The 17,539-nt window shown below is 41.3% G+C and overlaps 1 protein-coding gene across 3 annotated transcripts in view; it reads left to right on the forward strand.

Moving 5' to 3' along the window:
- LOC138638573 (ephrin type-A receptor 3-like) overlaps nucleotides 1-17,539 on the forward strand; it is a 523,615-nt gene that overhangs the window by 421,071 nt on the left and 85,005 nt on the right. For all 3 annotated transcript variants that reach the window (XM_069727971.1, XM_069727970.1, XM_069727969.1), the window contains one exon: nucleotides 17,205-17,266. In XM_069727971.1, the coding sequence (XP_069584072.1) occupies nucleotides 17,205-17,266 (62 nt within the window). The remainder of the gene's footprint in view (nucleotides 1-17,204; nucleotides 17,267-17,539) is intronic.

Below are 17,539 nucleotides of genomic sequence, written 5' to 3' on the forward strand. Positions count from 1 at the left end.
CGGCTAGGCCAATAGACCGAAATGAGGGAGGAGATGTAAGGGGGTGCAGCACTGTGGAGAGCTTGGTGGGTGAGAACAAGTACTTTGAATTGTACCCTGTAATGAATGGGCAGCCAGTGTAACGACTGGCGAAGAGCGGACATGTCTGAATACCGATTAGCTAGATGGACGACCCTGGCTGCTGCATTAAGGATAGACTGGAGAGGGGAAAGTCAAGTAACGGGGTGGCCAATTAGTAGAGCATTAGAATAGTCCAGGTGGGAGTGGATCAGGGCGACAGTGAGGGTTTTTGTTGTTTCTATGGTGAGAAAAGGGCGGATTCTAGAGGTGTTCTTTAGGTGTAAGCAGTGCGAGTGGGCAAGAGATTGTATATGGGAGGTGAAGGAGAGATCGGAGTCAAACATAACACACAGACAGCGCGCCTGCTGCCTGGGGTGTTATTATGGTGCCACCCACGGAGAGGTAAATGTCATATTTAGGGAGGTTAGTAGATGGCAGGAGCAGAAGAAGTTCAGTTTTAGAGAGGATGACTTTCAGATAGAGAGCAGACATGATGTTGGAGACTGCAGACAGACAGTCGGTGGCGTTCTGTAGTACAGCGGGGGTAAGGTCAGGGGAGGATGTGTATAGCTGTGTGTCATCGGCATAAAGATGGTACTGAAAGCCAAATTTGCTGATGGTCTGTCCAATTGGGGCCGTGTAGAGAGAGAAGAGAAGGGGGCCAAGAACTGAGCCCTGAGGTACCCCAACAGTGAGAGGAAGAGGAGATGAAGTGGAGCCAGAGAACAGAACACTGAAGGAGCGGTCAGAAAGATAGGAGGAGAACTAGGAGAGAGCAGTGTCCTTAATGCCAAGTGACTGGAGCCTAGAGAGTAGGAGAGGGTGGTCAACAGTGTCGAAAGCTGCAGAAAGGTCGAGAAAAATGAGCAGAGAGTGGTCACAGTTACATTTTGCTGTCAGAAGGTCATTGGTCACTTTGATGAGTTTATAACAAAAACCAAACCTAAGGACGTAAGCACAAGTAGAAAAGTCCCTTCTGTAGAACATGCCCATTGCACTCCAATGGGGGACAAAGGGGGGCAAAACTCCCCTATAATATAAACCTATAACTTTCAGAGAGCATAATGCCCCATGTCCGAAAAATACAATTTAATCAGTTTTAAATATAAAATCGATAACCTTTATTAACAACAATACAAAAAGAGTACAACAATATGTAATGAGGATAAGGTGTGTGACACTAAAGGACATTCACACCGGAGTGCGCACATACAATAGAGTCTAGGCGCAGCAGGAACATAATATGGGGAAAAGTAATAAGTAACAACAGGCTAGTAATAAAGTGCCAAAGATTGTGTGTGCATATATCGGGTGATAGCACAAAAAAGGAACAAAGGGGTTAAATAGAACCGGTAACCCTATAGTGGGAATGCACCCTGTCCTTATAACCGCTCACCCATATTGCAACCTGCCCAAATAGTATTGCACCATAAAAATACCCCCTAGACCTGTCTACTGCTTACCCATGTGCGCAGACTCCAGTGTGCACTGTCCCACCGAAAGCCCTAAGTCACTTTGATGAGTGCAGTTTCTGTCGAATGTAGGGGGCAGAAGCCGGACTGTGAAGGGTCTAGGAGGGAGTGAGTGGAGAGGTAACGGGTAAGGCGGGAGTATATCAGGCGCTCCAAGAGTTTAGAGATGAAGGGGAGATTGGATACTGGTCTGTAGTTGTTTGTGCAGGATGGGTCGAGGGTGGGTTTCTTTAGTAATGGAGAAATGATAGAGTGTTTGAAGGAGGAGGGGAAAATGTCAGAGGAGAGATTAAAGATTGTAGTTAGGTGAGTTGTGACGACTGGAGAGAGCGACTGGAGGAGATGTGAGGCAATGGGGTCGGTGGTGCATGTAGTCGGACGAGAAGAGGAGAGGAGCCTGAAGACTTCTTCTGACGGCTCCAACTGTGAATGAAGGAGCAAAAAATAAATCCATAGGTCTCATCTAGAGATGCGGAGGATGCACAGATAACATCTCGCCAGCTCTGGCTAATCAAAAGCCGCATCGGGGATGGCGGATGGTAAGAGATTTGTAGTCTCTCAACCATCTTCTCACTGACCTGGATGCTGAATCAGAGATCCGTGGATCAATCCACTCATCTCTAGTCCCAACTGTCCCAGATACAGCAGACAGTCCCGGTGTTAGGTCTTCACCATGCTGTCTCAGGCACCTGAATTTCTCTCCCTACCACTACCCCTATGAGATCTCCATCTTCTACAAGGGTAGAAAGAAATGGCAAAATGGACATGGGTTGGGGTGTGTCAAGTGATATGGCCAAAATTTGCATAGTGCTTGGAATTATTTGTTCCTCTATCTGTTCTTCAAAAATTGGGAGGTATGCAATCACTATTACAAGATACTGCTGTTACCGCATTACTGATTAAATTGTGAACTTTTGTTAGATTTTTTCTCTTTAAAATGCAATGAGTCTCAATGACAGTGCGGGGACCAGTTGTTTGTTAAAGTGACTCACAAGCTAGAAAAGTCTGGGGACCTCAGAAATGGATGATTTTATCCCCTGTGCCTAGCAGAAAACAATACAAGGAATGATATTAGCAGTAATGGTAGCATTGTAACTTTTGCTTTGATTTACAACGTGCCTACTGGACCTCCAATTGTCATGCACCGACTCACTAGCCAATCTGCAATTCAGTAAAGAGAACCATTTATCACATCTGACAGCTTTTATCTGGACACGTAAATCCCAGTCTAATATAACATTATAAATGGAGCTGTGGTAAAACCCTGCTCTGCTCACACCTGCTGCCTCTCACCCTGTAATAAAGACGGAAGACATGGAAGAGCGTAGAGCTATGTCGCTACACAAAGGAGAATGTGAAGACTTGTTTTACTACTGTACAATTTTATTATGTGAAATGCCATTTATTTGGTGCACATTAGGCTGATGTCAGATGTCCAGCTAATCTTCTGCTGTAGGAAACCTTTGTCGCATTATTATTGCTTTCCCCGGCTGTTCTTGCTTAGTTTACTCCAGTCTACGACGTGAGACGTTGTCAGGTCCATCACCACATTGTGTGATTTATGTAGTCACAGAGTGGCACAATTACAATGTTTTCCATTACGTCCATAGAATTGAATTCTCTTGCAAATGTTACCTGCTTCATTCTTGTGCTACCGCTTTACCCAAAGCTACAAGAGAAAAGTTCATATAAAGTCTTGTAGGCAATGACCAGAGGCGTAACTTGAAGTTTGTAGGCCCTAAGGCAAAATTGCCAACGGGACCCCTCAACTATCACTGGACTTTAATACTAATAGTCTTTTCCTATGGGACAAAGGGACCCTTGTGGCCCTTCTAATCATCAGGGCCCAGAGGTGCGATTGTAACCCCTTCATCTATTATAGTTACATCCCTGGTAATGGCACATATGCAAGATAAACACTGGCATGCTCAAACCCCCTGTAATATTGTTCAATCATAGACAAGGCTATTCATGAAATTCAATGTATCCATCCTGCTATATGTAACATGGACTGAAATTCTTAAGCTCTTCCCGAAAGAGCTATTTTACATTTTTTTTGTAGCTTTCATTTATCCCTATCTGCTTTCCAAATGTTCTAACTTATTTTTCCACCTATATAGCCATATGAGTGCTTTTAATTGACACAATTTCATATGACATATACAGTGCCTACAAGTAGTATTCAACCCCCTGCAGATTTAGCAGGTTTAATAAGATGCAAATAAGTTAGAGCCTTCAAACTTCAAAAAAGAGCAGGATTTATTAACAGATGCATAAATCTTACAAACCAAAAATTTTTGTTGCTCAGTTAAATTTTTATAAATTTTAAACATAAAAGTGTGGGTCAATTATTATTCAACCCCTAGGTTTAATATTTTGTGGAATAACCTTTGTTTGCAATTACTGCTAATAATCGTCTTTTATAAGACCTGATCAGGCCGGCACAGGTCTCTGGAGTTATCTTGGCCCACTCCTCCATGCAGATCTTCTCCAAGTTATCTAGGTTCTTTGGGTGTCTCATGTGGACTTTAATCTTGAGCTCCTTCCACAAGTTTTCAATTGGGTTAAGGTCAGGAGACTGACTAGGCCACTGCAACACCTTGATTTTTTGCCTCTTGAACCAGGCCTTGGTTTTCTTGGCTGTGTGCTTTGGGTCGTTGTCTTGTTGGAAGATGAAATGACGACCCATCTTAAGATCCTTGATGGAGGAGCGGAGGTTCTTGGCCAAAATCTCCAGGTAGGCCGTGCTATCCATCTTCCCATGGATGCGGACCAGATGGCCAGGCCCCATGGCTGAGAAACAGCCCCACAGCATGATGCTGCCACCACCATGCTTCACTGTAGGGATGGTATTCTTGGGGTCGTATGCAGTGCCATCCAGTCTCCAAACGTCACGTGTGTGGTTGGCACCAAAGATCTCGATCTTGGTCTCATCAGACCATAGAACCTTGAACCAGTCAGTCTCAGAGTCCTCCAAGTGATCATGAGCAAACTGTAGACGTGCCTTGACATGACGCTTTGAAAGTAAAGGTACCTTATGGGCTCGTCTGGAACGGAGACCATTGCGGTGGAGTACGTTACTTATGGTATTGACTGAAACCAATGTCCCCACTGCCATGAGATCTTCCCGGAGCTCCTTCCTTGTTGTCCTTGGGTTAGCCTTGACTCTTCGGACAAGCCTGGCCTCGGCACGGGAGGAAACTTTCAAAGGCTGTCCAGGCCGTGGAAGGCTAACAGTAGTTCCATAAGCCTTCCACTTCCGGATGATGCTCCCAACAGTGGAGACAGGTAGGCCCAACTCCTTGGAAAGGGTTTTGTACCCCTTGCCAGCCTTGTGACCCTCCACGATCTTGTCTCTGATGGCCTTGGAATGCTCCTTTGTCTTTCCCATGTTGACCATGTATGAGTGCTGTTCACAAGTTTGGGGAGGGTCTTAAATAGTCAGAAAAGGCTGGAAAAAGAGATAATTAATCCAAACATGTAAAGCTCATTGTTCTTTGTGCCTGAACTACTTCTTAGTACTTTAGGGGAACCAAACAGAATTCTGGTGGGTTGAGGGGTTGAATAATAAATGACCCTCTGAAAAGACTTTTCACAATTTAAAAAAAAAAGAAAAAAAGAAATAACATTCTTTTTTGCTGCAGTGCATTTCACACTTCCAGGCTGATCTACAGTCCAAATGTCACAATGCCAAGTTAATTCCAAATGTGTAAACCTGCTAAATCTGCAGGGGGTTGAATACTACTTGTAGGCACTGTAGTATAGTGGAACACTTGGTGGCATGAAAAAGGCATCAATTTTGCTGGTTAACTTTATTCTGCATGTTATTCTTTCTTGACCCATATTGGTAAAAACGGACACACAGATACAACACTGATGGAAAGCACTGATGACAGTAGTACTGGTTTTTCACATACGTGTTTATTGCAGATGTGTGATAAAGCTCTTAGTAATATTAACGTGAACTCACAGTAGAAATGGATGGTAACCAACAGTCCATTTATTAACACAGTGCACTGATAACATAAAAAAAAGTCCAACAATTATCCACATCTTTTGAGAACAAATCCAATTCTGTTGAAGACTTTTTTTTAGTACTGAGAAGCCTATCAAAATGAACAATGAAGTGATACCTTGAGTTTACTGACTTTTTGAAAAAAAATTTCAACTTTACCAAAAATGGGTTAGTTTAAAATAAAACCCACAAAAATGCACTGTTTATTGTTTTTCTATTATTGCCCTAATGATTTAAAAACAATATATGGCTGTACCATTTTTTTGCTGAAAAAAGCAATAAAAAAGTTGGCACACAAAATACAAGAAATAAACAGCATTTTTTCTACAAAACACTTCGTCTTGAAACCACCCTAATTATCCACACCGATTGCTAGCGAGAATATTAATTACCATAACACTTTGGAAACCTCTCTTTTTCCAAAAGGGATTTTCTACAGGCTTAATAGATGTTAAAATGGACGTAGGTATAGGTATCAGGGCTAATGTGGAACTTCGTCCTGTGTATATACTTGATAAAGTAGTAGTAAGATATGATGTTTCATAATCTAAAACTTATCAACAAATAAGAAAAAGTTTAGACCATGTTTGCCAGTTGAATAAATAGACATTAGGAAAACCAGTGAAGCCTATTTTAAAAGCCATTTTTGAGATCTCAGAGTGCTCCTACAGGTTAAAGCGCGTGATTTCCTTCACTGTCCATAACAAATTGATGGAAGATTAGTTAATTGGATATGTAAATGAATACAATATCATTTACAGTGATTGCACAGACTAATGAGGATGTCTATCTCACTATCTGTTTTACAATTAGTGGGGGGAATCTATACTCAGTGATTGTCTTATCCTAATGTGAGTAATTAGACCTTCAGCTTGATGGGAATCATTAAAAGAAACATCTTACCGCAGGGCTGATGTTCTACTAAAATCTTAAGTGTTACTCTCTCGAAGCACATAACCATTAGCTGTGTGTCCATCTGTCCGGGACACTGCTGGGAAAAGTGCCTGATCAATTAGCAGGTATCACTAATTTCGAACACATTGGCTGAACATTACAGGATTGGCTATTAGCTGGTAAATGGTGCTGTTTAGAGAAATGGACCAAATGAAGTCATGGGCCATAATTACGTGATGATTCCTAAATAACATGCCCGTCACTAGGATACATGTATAATGCACATCCATGGTCTCTTTTTCTATGATTAGTGAAATGCTGTTCTTAGCAGAAAGGGATGGGACATTTAACGTTTTGGAAATATTTTAAACTATAAGAGGAATGAATGAAAATTGGTGTAGGAGTTTAAACCTGAGCAGGATGTATAATGATAAAGCCTGTAAGGCACTATGCAATATGATGGCTCTATATAAGTAAGTAAAATAAATATATTAAAAGTCAGAAATCCATTTGCTTGCTTCTATAAATATATTAATTAAAGGGGTTGTCCGGGACTGTATCATTCTTAGGATTGATCATCAATGTCTGATCTGTGGGTTACAACACCCAGCACCCCCGTCGATCATCTATTCCCAGTGTCGGCGGCATCCGGAACTGCTCAGTTGTGGAGCTGTACATCTCAGCTCCGGTGACTGTTTAGTGGCCTCAGTCGGGTACTACTCATCCTCCTCCTATTGGATGTGGATGTACAGCACAAGACTACAGCCACTATTCCATCAATAGAGCTGGGAAGCTCCATAATTGAGATACTGAACTTTCCAGACTGGGTCACGGGCATCATGCAGAAGTGTCCAGTGGTTGGTGAAGGACAGTTGAAATCAAGAATTCAAGTCAGGCACAGGGTATTTCTGAAATGTGAACAAATTGCGTTCTGCCATGTGAAACTGATATGTTTGTGCCTCTGTGTGCAACAGAAGTAAAATACAAGTTTTATACTGTACCTGCCACCTACTGTATATATGTTCCATCAGTTTTAAAAGTAAAGTTTACTTTGTTTTTGTAAAATGGACTGAATTATTTTTTGTGAATGCCTCACATCTGGGGCTCCTGATACATCAGAGGGCCTGCGGCAGTAGTGAAAAACATCAGCTGAGTCAGGAGTCGCAACAGAGCACCTCATCCTGTGCATCCCTTATAATTGGTACATGTAAATGAAACTAAACAAGCGCTTATTGATGTCTCTGATTGATGATTAGTATTCTTTCAAGCATTTTAAAGCCCTGGTCCGCTACTTGACAGTCTCTTCTTAACTGATTAAAGGAGTTGTCTTGCCTTGCGAAGGTATTCGGCCCACTGGAACTTTCAACCTTTTCCCACATATCACGCTTCAAACATAAAGATACCAAATGTTTATTTTTGGTGAAGAATCAACAACAAGTGAAACACAATTGTGAAGTTGAACGAAATTTATTGGTTATTTAACATTTTTGTGGAAAATCAAAAACTGAAAAGTGGGGCGTGCAATATTATTCGGCCCCTTTAACTTAATACTTTGTTGCGCCACCTTTTGCCGAGATTACAGCTGCAAGTCGCTTGCGGTATGTCTCTATCAGTTTTGTACATCGAGAGACTGAAATTCTTGCCCATTCTTCCTTGGCAAACAGCTCGAGCTCAGTGAGGTTTGATGGAGATCGTTTGTGAACAGCAGTTTTCAGCTGTTCACTTTCTGGTGTGAGTTTGCTGCACGGAAAGTAAAGGGGCCGAATAATATTACACGTCCCACTTTTCAGTTTTTGAATTTCCACAAAAAATTTTAAATAACCAATAAATTTCGTTCAACTTCACAATTTTGTTCCACTTGTTGTTGAGTCTTCATCTTCATACAAAATTTACATTTGGTATCTTTATGTTTGAAGCATGATATATGAGAAAAGGTTGAAAAGTTCCAGGGGGCCGAATACTTTCGCAAGGCACTGTAATACATACCTACCGTACCAGCAGCATTCCTGCGTTGTTAGTGCTGCAATTCCAAGAGGTCATGTGGTACTGTTCTGTGTGCCTGTCTGGGAGCTGAGGATCTGTTTTTTTTTTAATGCTGTGCACGATACTTAAGCAGTTCTGATGGTGTTGCCCTTTAGTGGACATCCACTTTAATAACCTGTATTAAAGGGACACTGTCACTCCCTCCAGCCGTTATAAACTAAAAGAGCTACCTTATTCAGCAGTAATGCTGCATTCTAACAAGGTGGCTCTTGTAGTTTTTGTTGCTGTTATTCCCAAAATAAATGTATTTATAATTTTGTCCAAATACCTTTCTTTAGACCTGGAGGCAGGTATGAACCCCCCTCTTTGAAGCGCCCAACTGCGGTCAGTCATATCTTCTGGGGCGCTGGTCACCGCTCCCTCTGCGCTGTTTTTCTCTGAAATCCGGCGCCTGCGCTGTTCTCTTCTGCCTGGGGCATTGAGCATTGGCCGTCTGACCTCACCTGCTGGGTTGCAGACTGCGCCTGTGCGGGCAGTGCGGCCAGCTACTGAATCCCAGCCCCGCAGTGTGTTATGCATTATGCACAGTCGCCGCCCCAGAAGAAATGACTGACGGCAGTTTGGCGCTTCAAAGAGGGGGGTTCAGACCTGCCTTCAGGTCTAAAGATAGGTAGTTGGGCAAAATTATAAATACCATTATTTTGGGAATAACAGCAACAAAAACTAATAGAGCCACCTTGGTAGAATGCAGCATTACTGCTGCACAAGGTGGCTCTTTTAGTTTATAACAGCTGGAGGGGGTGACAGTGGCCCTTTAAGGGTCATTCCAAGTATTTGAGGCCACGTTCACACATTCATATTTGGTCAGTATTTTACCCCAGTATTTGTAAGCCAAAACCAGGAATGGGTGAAAAATGGAGAAGTGGCAATGTGCTTCTATTATACTTTTCTTCTGACTGTTCCACTCCTGGTTTTGGCTACAAATACTGAGGTAAAATACTAACCAAATACTGAATGTGTTAACATGGCTGAAGTCTGTCTTTTGTGAGGTTAGAGTAGTTGTGGTATGAAAACAACTTCTTTTAACCCCTTAATCCCATATGACGTACTATCCCATCGAGGTGACCTGGGACTTAATCCCCAGTGATGGGATAGTATGTCATAGTGGATCGGCCACGCTCAAGGGGGGAGCACGGCCGATCACCGCTGAGTGTAAGCTGATTATTACAGCTAACATCCAGCATTATGTGCCAGGAGTGGTCACGGATTGCTCCCAGCACATTAACCCTCTACACACTGCTATCAAAGTTGATCGCAGTGTTCCGGCAGCACAGGGAAGCATCGCGCAGGGAGGGGGCTCCCTGCGTGCTTCCCTGAGACCCTCGGAGCAATGTGATGTGATCGCGTTGCTCTGAGGGTCTCCTACCTCCTCCTCCCTGCAGGCACCAGATCCAAAATGGCTGTGGGGGAACCTTCCGGGTCCTGTAGGGAGGTGGCTTCAAGCGCCTGCTCAGAGCAAGCGCCGGAGAGCCTCCCTGCAGTGCATGTCAGATGGCTGATCTGCACTGCAAAGTGTCAGATTAGCGATCTGTCACTATACAGTGATGTGCCCCCAAAGGGCAATGTAAAAAAAAATTACATTTGTTAAAAAAAAAAAAAAAATCCTAAATAAAGAAAAAAAAATTCTGTTTCAATAAATACATTTCTTTATCTAAATAATTAAAAAAAAACAATAAAAGTACACATATTTAGTATCGCCACGCCCGTAACGACCCGACCTATAAAATTGTCCCACTAGTTAACCCCTTCAGTGAACACCGTAAAAAAAAAACGAGGCAAAAAACAACACGTTATTATCTTACCGCCAAACAAAAAGTGGAATAACACGTGATCAAAAAGACAGATATAAATAACCATGGTACCGTTGAAAACGACATCTTGTCCCGCAAGAAAACTAGCTGCCATACAGCATCATCAGCGAAAAGAAAAAAAAGTTATAGTCCTCAGAAAAAAGCGATGCAAAAATAATTATTTTTTATATAAAATAGTTTTTATCATATAAAAGCACCAAAACATAAGAATATGATATAAATGAGGCATAGCTGTAACCGTACTGACCCAAAGAATAAAACTGCTTTATCAATTTTACCAAATGTGGAACGGTATAAACACCCCCCCCCTAAAAGAAATTCAAGAATATCTGGTTTTTGGTCATTCTGCCTCACAAAAATCGGAATAAAAAGAGATAAAAAAGTCACATGCCCCAATATGGTACCAATAAAAACGTCAACTTGTCACTCAAAAAACAAGACCTCACATGACTCTGTGGACGAAAATATGTAAAAATTATAGCTCTCAAAATGTGGAGACGTAAAAACTATTTTTTGCAATAAAAAGCGTCTTTCAGTGTGTGACGGCTGCCAATCATAAAAATCCACAAAAAAACCTGCTAAAAAAGTAAATCAAACCCCCCTTCATCACATCCTTAGTTAGTGAAAAATAATAACATTTTAAACTAAATGTATTTATTTCCATTTTTCCATTTGGGTTAGGGTTGGGGCTAAAGTTAGGATTAGGGATGGGGCTAAAGGTAGGGCTGGGGCTAAAGTTAGGGTTAGGGTTGTTGCTAAAGTTAGGGCTGGGGCTAAAGTTAGGGCTACAGTTAGGGTTGGGGCTACATTTAGGGTTGGGGCTACAGTTAGTGTTGGGGCTACAGTTAGGGTTAGGGTTGGGGCCCAAACAGGCGTTTACCCCAACATATGGGGTATCAGCATTCTCAGGACAAATTGGACAACAACATTTGGGGTCCAATTTCTCTTGTTGCCCTTGGGAAAATACAATACTGGGGGATAAAAAATAATTTTTGTGGAAAAAAAGGATTTTTTATTTTCACGGCTCTGCGTTATAAACTGTAGTGAAACACTTGGGGGTCACAGTTCTCACAACACATCTAGATAAGTTCCTTGGGGGGGTCTAGCTTCCAATATGGGGTCACTTGTGGGGGTTTCTACTGTTTAGGTACATCAAGGGCTCTGCAAATGCAATGTGAAGCCTACAGACCAATCCATCTAAATCTGCATTCCAAACTGCACTCCTTCCCTTCCGAGCTCAGTCATGTGCCCAAACGGTGGTTCCTCCCCCCCACATATGGAGTATCAGCGTACTCAGGACACATTGGACAACAATGTTTATGGTCCAATTTCTCCTGTTACCCTTGGGAAAATACAAAACTGGGGCTAAAAAATAATTTTTGTGGAAAAAAAGAATTTTTATTGTCACGGCTCTGCTGTTTAGTGAAACACTTGGGGGTTCACAGTTCTCACAACACATCTATATAAGTTCCTTAGGGAGTCTACTTTCCAAAATGATGTCACTCATGGGGGGTTTCAATGTTTAGGTACATCAGGGGCTCTCCAAACGCAACATGGCGTTCCATCTCAATTCCAGTCAATTTTGCATTGAAAAGTCAAATGGCGCTCCTTCCCTTCCGAGCTCTGCCATGCGCCCAAACAGTGGTTTACCGCCATATATGGGGTATTGGCGTACTCAGGACAAATTGCACAACAACTTTTGGGGTCCAATTTTTTTCTGTTACCCTTGGGAAAATAAAAAATTGGAGGCAAAAATTCATTTTTGTGAAAAAATATGATTTTTTATTTTTACGGCTCTACATTATAAACTTCTGTGAAGCACTTGGTGGGTCAAAGTGCTCACCACACATCTAGATAAGTTCCTTAGGGGGTATACTTTCAAAAATGGTGTCAGTATGGGGGGTTTCAATGTTTAGGCACATCAGGGGCTCTCCAAACGCAAAATGGCATCCCATCTCAATTCCAGTCAATTTTGCATTGAAAAGTCAAACGGCGCTCCTTCCCTTCCGAGCTCTGCCATGCGCCCAAACAGTGGTTTACACCCACATATGGGGTATCAGCGTACTCAGGACAAATTGTACAACAACTTTTGGGGTCCATTTTCTCCTGTTACTCTAGGTAAAATAAAACAAATTAGAGCTGAAGTAAATTTTTTGTGAAAAAAAGTTAAATGTTCATTTTTTTATGCAAATTGCCTCTTCTGAGAAAAAGCGGACTTAAACTCTATAGTGCCACCTGTTTTTTTTATAAACATTCCAAAAATTCCTGTGAAATACCTGAATTATTAATAAACTTTTTCAATGTGGTTTTGAGTACCTTGAGGGGTGCAGTTTTTAGAATGATGTCACACTTTATTATGTGTTATTTTCTATCATACAGACCCCTCAAAGTGACTTTAAATGTGATGTGGTCCCTAAAAAATGGTGCTGTAAAAATGAGAAATTGCTGGTCAAATTTTAACCCTTATAATTCTCTAACAAAAAAATGTTATTTCCAAAATTGTGCTGATGTAAAGTAGACATGTGGGAAATGTTGCTTATTAAGTATTTTGTATGACATATCTCTGTGATTTAAGGGCATAAAAATTCAGAGTTGAAAAATAGCAAAATTTTCAAAATATTCACAAAATTTCAATTTTTTCACAAATAAACGCAAGTAATATCAAAGAAATGTTACCACTATCATTAAGTACAATATGTCACGAGAAAACTTTGTCAGAATCATCAGGATCTGTTGAAGCCTTCCAGATTTATAACCTTACTAGCTGAAGAGCCCGGCGTTGCCTGGGCATAGTAAATATCTGTGGTTAGTTATAGCACCTCACTTCTCTTATTTTCCCATCATGCCTCTCATTTTCCCAATCACATCTTTCATTTTCCCCCTCACATCTCTCATTTTCTCCCTCACTACTCTCATTCCCACCTAACACTTGTCATTTCGACCTCACATCTGTCATTTTCCGATCACTCCACTATTTTCCCTCACTCCTCTCATTTTGCAATCACACCTTTTCATTTTCACCTCACACCTCTCATTTTCACCTCAGCATATACCTGTTTGTCATCTCCCCTTTATATAGTATATACCTGCTGTGTGTCATCTCCCCTGTATATAGTATATACCTGTATGTCATCTCCTCCTATATATAGTATATACCTGTATGTCTTCTCCTTCTATATATAGTATATACCTGTATGTCATCTTCTATATAGCATATACCTGTATGTCATCTGCTCCTGTATATACAGTTAGGGCCAGAAATATTTGGACAGTGACACAATTTTCACGAGTTGGGCTCTGCATGCCACCACATTGGATTTGAAATGAAACCTCTACAACAGAATTCAAGTGCAGATTGTAACGTTTAATTTGAAGGGTTGAACAAAAATATCTGATAGAAAATGTAGGAATTGTACACATTTCTTTACAAACACTCCACATTTTAGGAGGTCAAAAGTAATTGGACAAATAAACATAACCCAAACAAAATATTTTTATTTTCAATATTTTGTTGCAAATCCTTTGGAGGCAATCACTGCCTTAAGTCTGGAACCCATGGACATCACCAAACGCTGGGTTTCCTCCTTCTTAATGCTTTGCCAGGCCTTTACAGCCGCAGCCTTCAGGTCTTGCTTGTTTGTGGGTCTTTCCGTCTTAAGTCTGGATTTGAGCAAGTGAAATGCATGCTCAATTGGGTTTAGATCTGGAGATTGACTTGGCCATTGCAGAATGTTCCACTTTTTGGCACTCATGAACTCCTGGGTAGCTTTGGATGTATGCTTGGGGTCATTGTCCATCTGTACTATGAAGCGCCGTCCAATCAACTTTGCAGCATTTGGCTGAATCTGGGCTGAAAGTATATCCCGGTACACTTCAGAATTCATCCGGCTACTCTTGTCTGCTCTTATGTCATCAATAAACACAAGTGACCCAGTGCCATTGAAAGCCATGCATGCCCATGCCATCACGTTGCCTCCACCATGTTTTACAGAGGATGTGGTGTGCCTTGGATCATGTGCCGTTCCCTTTCTTCTCCAAACTTTTTTCTTCCCATCATTCTGGTACAGGTTGATCTTTGTCTCATCTGTCAATAGAATACTTTTCCAGAACTGAGCTGGCTTCTTGAGGTGTTTTTCTGCAAATTTAACTCTGGCCTGTCTATTTTTGGTATTGATGAATGGTTTGCATCTAGATGTGAACCCTTTGTATTTACTGTCATGGAGTCTTCTCTTTACTGTTGACTTACAGACAGATACACCTACTTCACTGAGAGTGTTCTGGACTTCAGTTGATGTTGTGAACGGGTTCTTCTTCACCAAATTAAGTATGCGGCGATCATCCACCACTGTTGTCATCCGTGGACGCCCAGGCCTTTTTGAGTTCCCAAGCTCACCAGTCAATTCCTTTTTTCTCAGAATGTACCCAACTGTTGATTTTGCTACTCCAAGCATGTCTGCTATCTCTCTGATGGATTTTTTCTTTTTTTTCAGCCTCAGGATGTTCTGCTTCACCTCAATTGAGAGTTCCTTTGACCGCATGTTGTCTGCTCACAGCAACAGCTTCCAAATGCAAAACCACACACCTGGAATCCACCCCTGACCTTTTAACTACTTCATTGATTAAAGGTTAACGAGAGAGACGCCTTTAGAGTTAATTGCAGCCCTTAGAGTCCATTGTCCAATTACTTTTGGTCCCTTGAAAAAGAGGACGCTATGCATTACAGAGCTATGATTCCTAAACCCTTTCTCCGATTTGGATGTGGAAACTATCATATTGCAGCTGGGAGTGTGCACTTTCAGCCCATATTATATATATAATTGTATTTCTGAACATGTTTTTGTAAACAGCTAAAATAACAAAACTTGTGTCACTGTCCAAATATTTCTGGCCCTAACTGTAGTATATACCTGTGTGTCATATCCTCATGTATATAGTATATACCTGTAGGTCATCTGCTCCTGTTTATAGTATATACCTGTGTGTCATCTCCTCATGTATATAGTATATACCTGTAGGTCATCTGCTCCTGTATATAGTATATACCTGTGTGTCATCTCCTCCTGTATATAGTATATACCTGTAGGTCATCTGCTCCTGTATATAGTATATACCTGTATGTCATCTCCCCTGCATATAGTATATACCTGTATGTCATCTCCTCCTGTATATAGTATATATCTGTGTGTCATCTCCTCCTGTATATAGTATATATCTGTGTGTCATCTCCTCCTGTATATAGTATATACCTGTGTGCCATCTCTCCTGTATATAGTATATACCTTTGTGTCATCTCCTCCTGTATTAGACCGCATTCACACTTTATTTGGTCAGTATTTTTACCTCAGTATTTGTAAGATAAATTGGCAGCCTGATAAATCCCCAGCCAACAGGAAGCCCTCCCCCTGGCAGTATATATTAGCTCACACATACACATAATAGACAGGTCATGTGACTGACAGCTGCCATATTTCCTATATGGAACATTTGTTGCTCTTGTAGTTTTTCTGCTTATTAATCAGATTTTTATTTTTGAAGGATATTACCAGACTTGTGTGTGTTTTAGGGCGAGTTTCGTTTGTCAAGTTGTGTGTGTTGAGTTGCGTGTGGCGACATGCATGTAGCGACTTTTGTGAGATGAGTTTTGTGTGGCAACATGCGTGTAGCAACTTTTTGTGTGTCGAGTTGCATGTGACAGGTTACTGTAGCAAGTTGTGTGCAGCAAGTTTTGCGCATGGCGAGTTTTGCGCGTGGTGAGTTTTATGTGTAGTACCTTTTGAGTATGTGCAAGTTTTGTGTGAGGCAACTTTTTGATGTGTTACAACTTTTGTGCATGTGGCAATTTTTCCGCCTGTGCATGTTTTGCGTGTGGCGAGTTTTCCATGAGGTGAGTTTTGCACTTGTGGCGAGTTTTGCGTGAACCTAGTTTTTGCATGTGGCGAGTTTTGCGCGTGGCGAGTTTTGAGCGGCGACTTTTGTGTTTCGACTTTTATGTGGCGAGGTTGGTGTATGTGTGGTGAAATGTGTGCTGAGGGTGATATGTGTTCAAGCACATTTTGTGTGTGTGTTCATATCCCCGTGTGTGGTGAGTATCCCATGTCGGGGCCCCACCTTAGCAACTGTACGGTATATACTCTTTGGCACCATCGCTCTCATTCTTTAAGTCCCCCTTGTTCACATCTGGCAGCTGTCAATTTGCCTCCAACACTTTTCCTTTCACTTTTCCCCATTATGTAGATAGGGGCAAAATTGTTTGGTGAATTGGAAAGCGCGGGGTTAAAATTTCACCTCACAACATAGCCTATGACGCTCTCGGGGTCCAGACGTGTGACTGTGCAAAATTTTGTAGCTGTAGCTGCGACGGTGCAGATGCCAATCCCGGACATACATGCATACACACACACACACACACACACACACATACACACACACACATTCAGCTTTATATATTAGATAAAGGGACAGTGGTCAGAATAGTAAAAATTGGCCCGGTCATTAACATGCAAACAACCCTTGGGGTTAAGGGGTTAATAAGCCTTTTTAGGTCCTATGTACATTACTGCTCATACATAAGGTTCCCTTATGACAGATGTCAATAGATCTAAGCATTTTCATTGAAACCTTCAACAATAATGGCTGATGTTACAGCCTCATAAAATGAAATGTCAGCTGATCATGGATTGAAAGAGGCCAAATTAAATAAGCATTAATGCATAATTGTGAAAAAAGAAAACAACATATCTCACATGTCCTGTTCCATCTTTTCTATGTTACAGTATAGAATAAAATGTAGTATAGTGCAGTATAATAAGTTTCATGCTTATTTGCTCCATAAATCTATTAAGATTCCTATCCTAACCTGTATGATAAGATGTGTTGAGTAATCTTGTAAAACGTTTCCACTCTTTACAGGTAAGCCAGTCATGATAATTACAGAGTATATGGAAAATGGCTCCTTAGATTCATTTTTAAAGGTAAGAACAAAAATCCTAGTTTTATGTTGCGTTTATGGTGTCTTATCCTCATGGTGTTGATCATATTGCATTAGTAAGTGCATTGATTGTATTGTAGCAACAATAGACGACTGGCCAAAGAGAGGACCAGAAAATCCTTTAGTGGTTCAAAGTTCTAATACAATAATTGTCTGAGAAGGTCCATTTGGAGGTGACTTTGGAGCTATTCACTTGTCACTAGTGTTGAGCGATACCTTCCAATATTTGAAAGTATCGGTATCGGATGGTATCGGC

This window comes from Ranitomeya imitator, chromosome 5, assembly GCF_032444005.1.
Source record: "Ranitomeya imitator isolate aRanImi1 chromosome 5, aRanImi1.pri, whole genome shotgun sequence".
Lineage (NCBI taxonomy): Eukaryota > Metazoa > Chordata > Amphibia > Anura > Dendrobatidae > Ranitomeya > Ranitomeya imitator.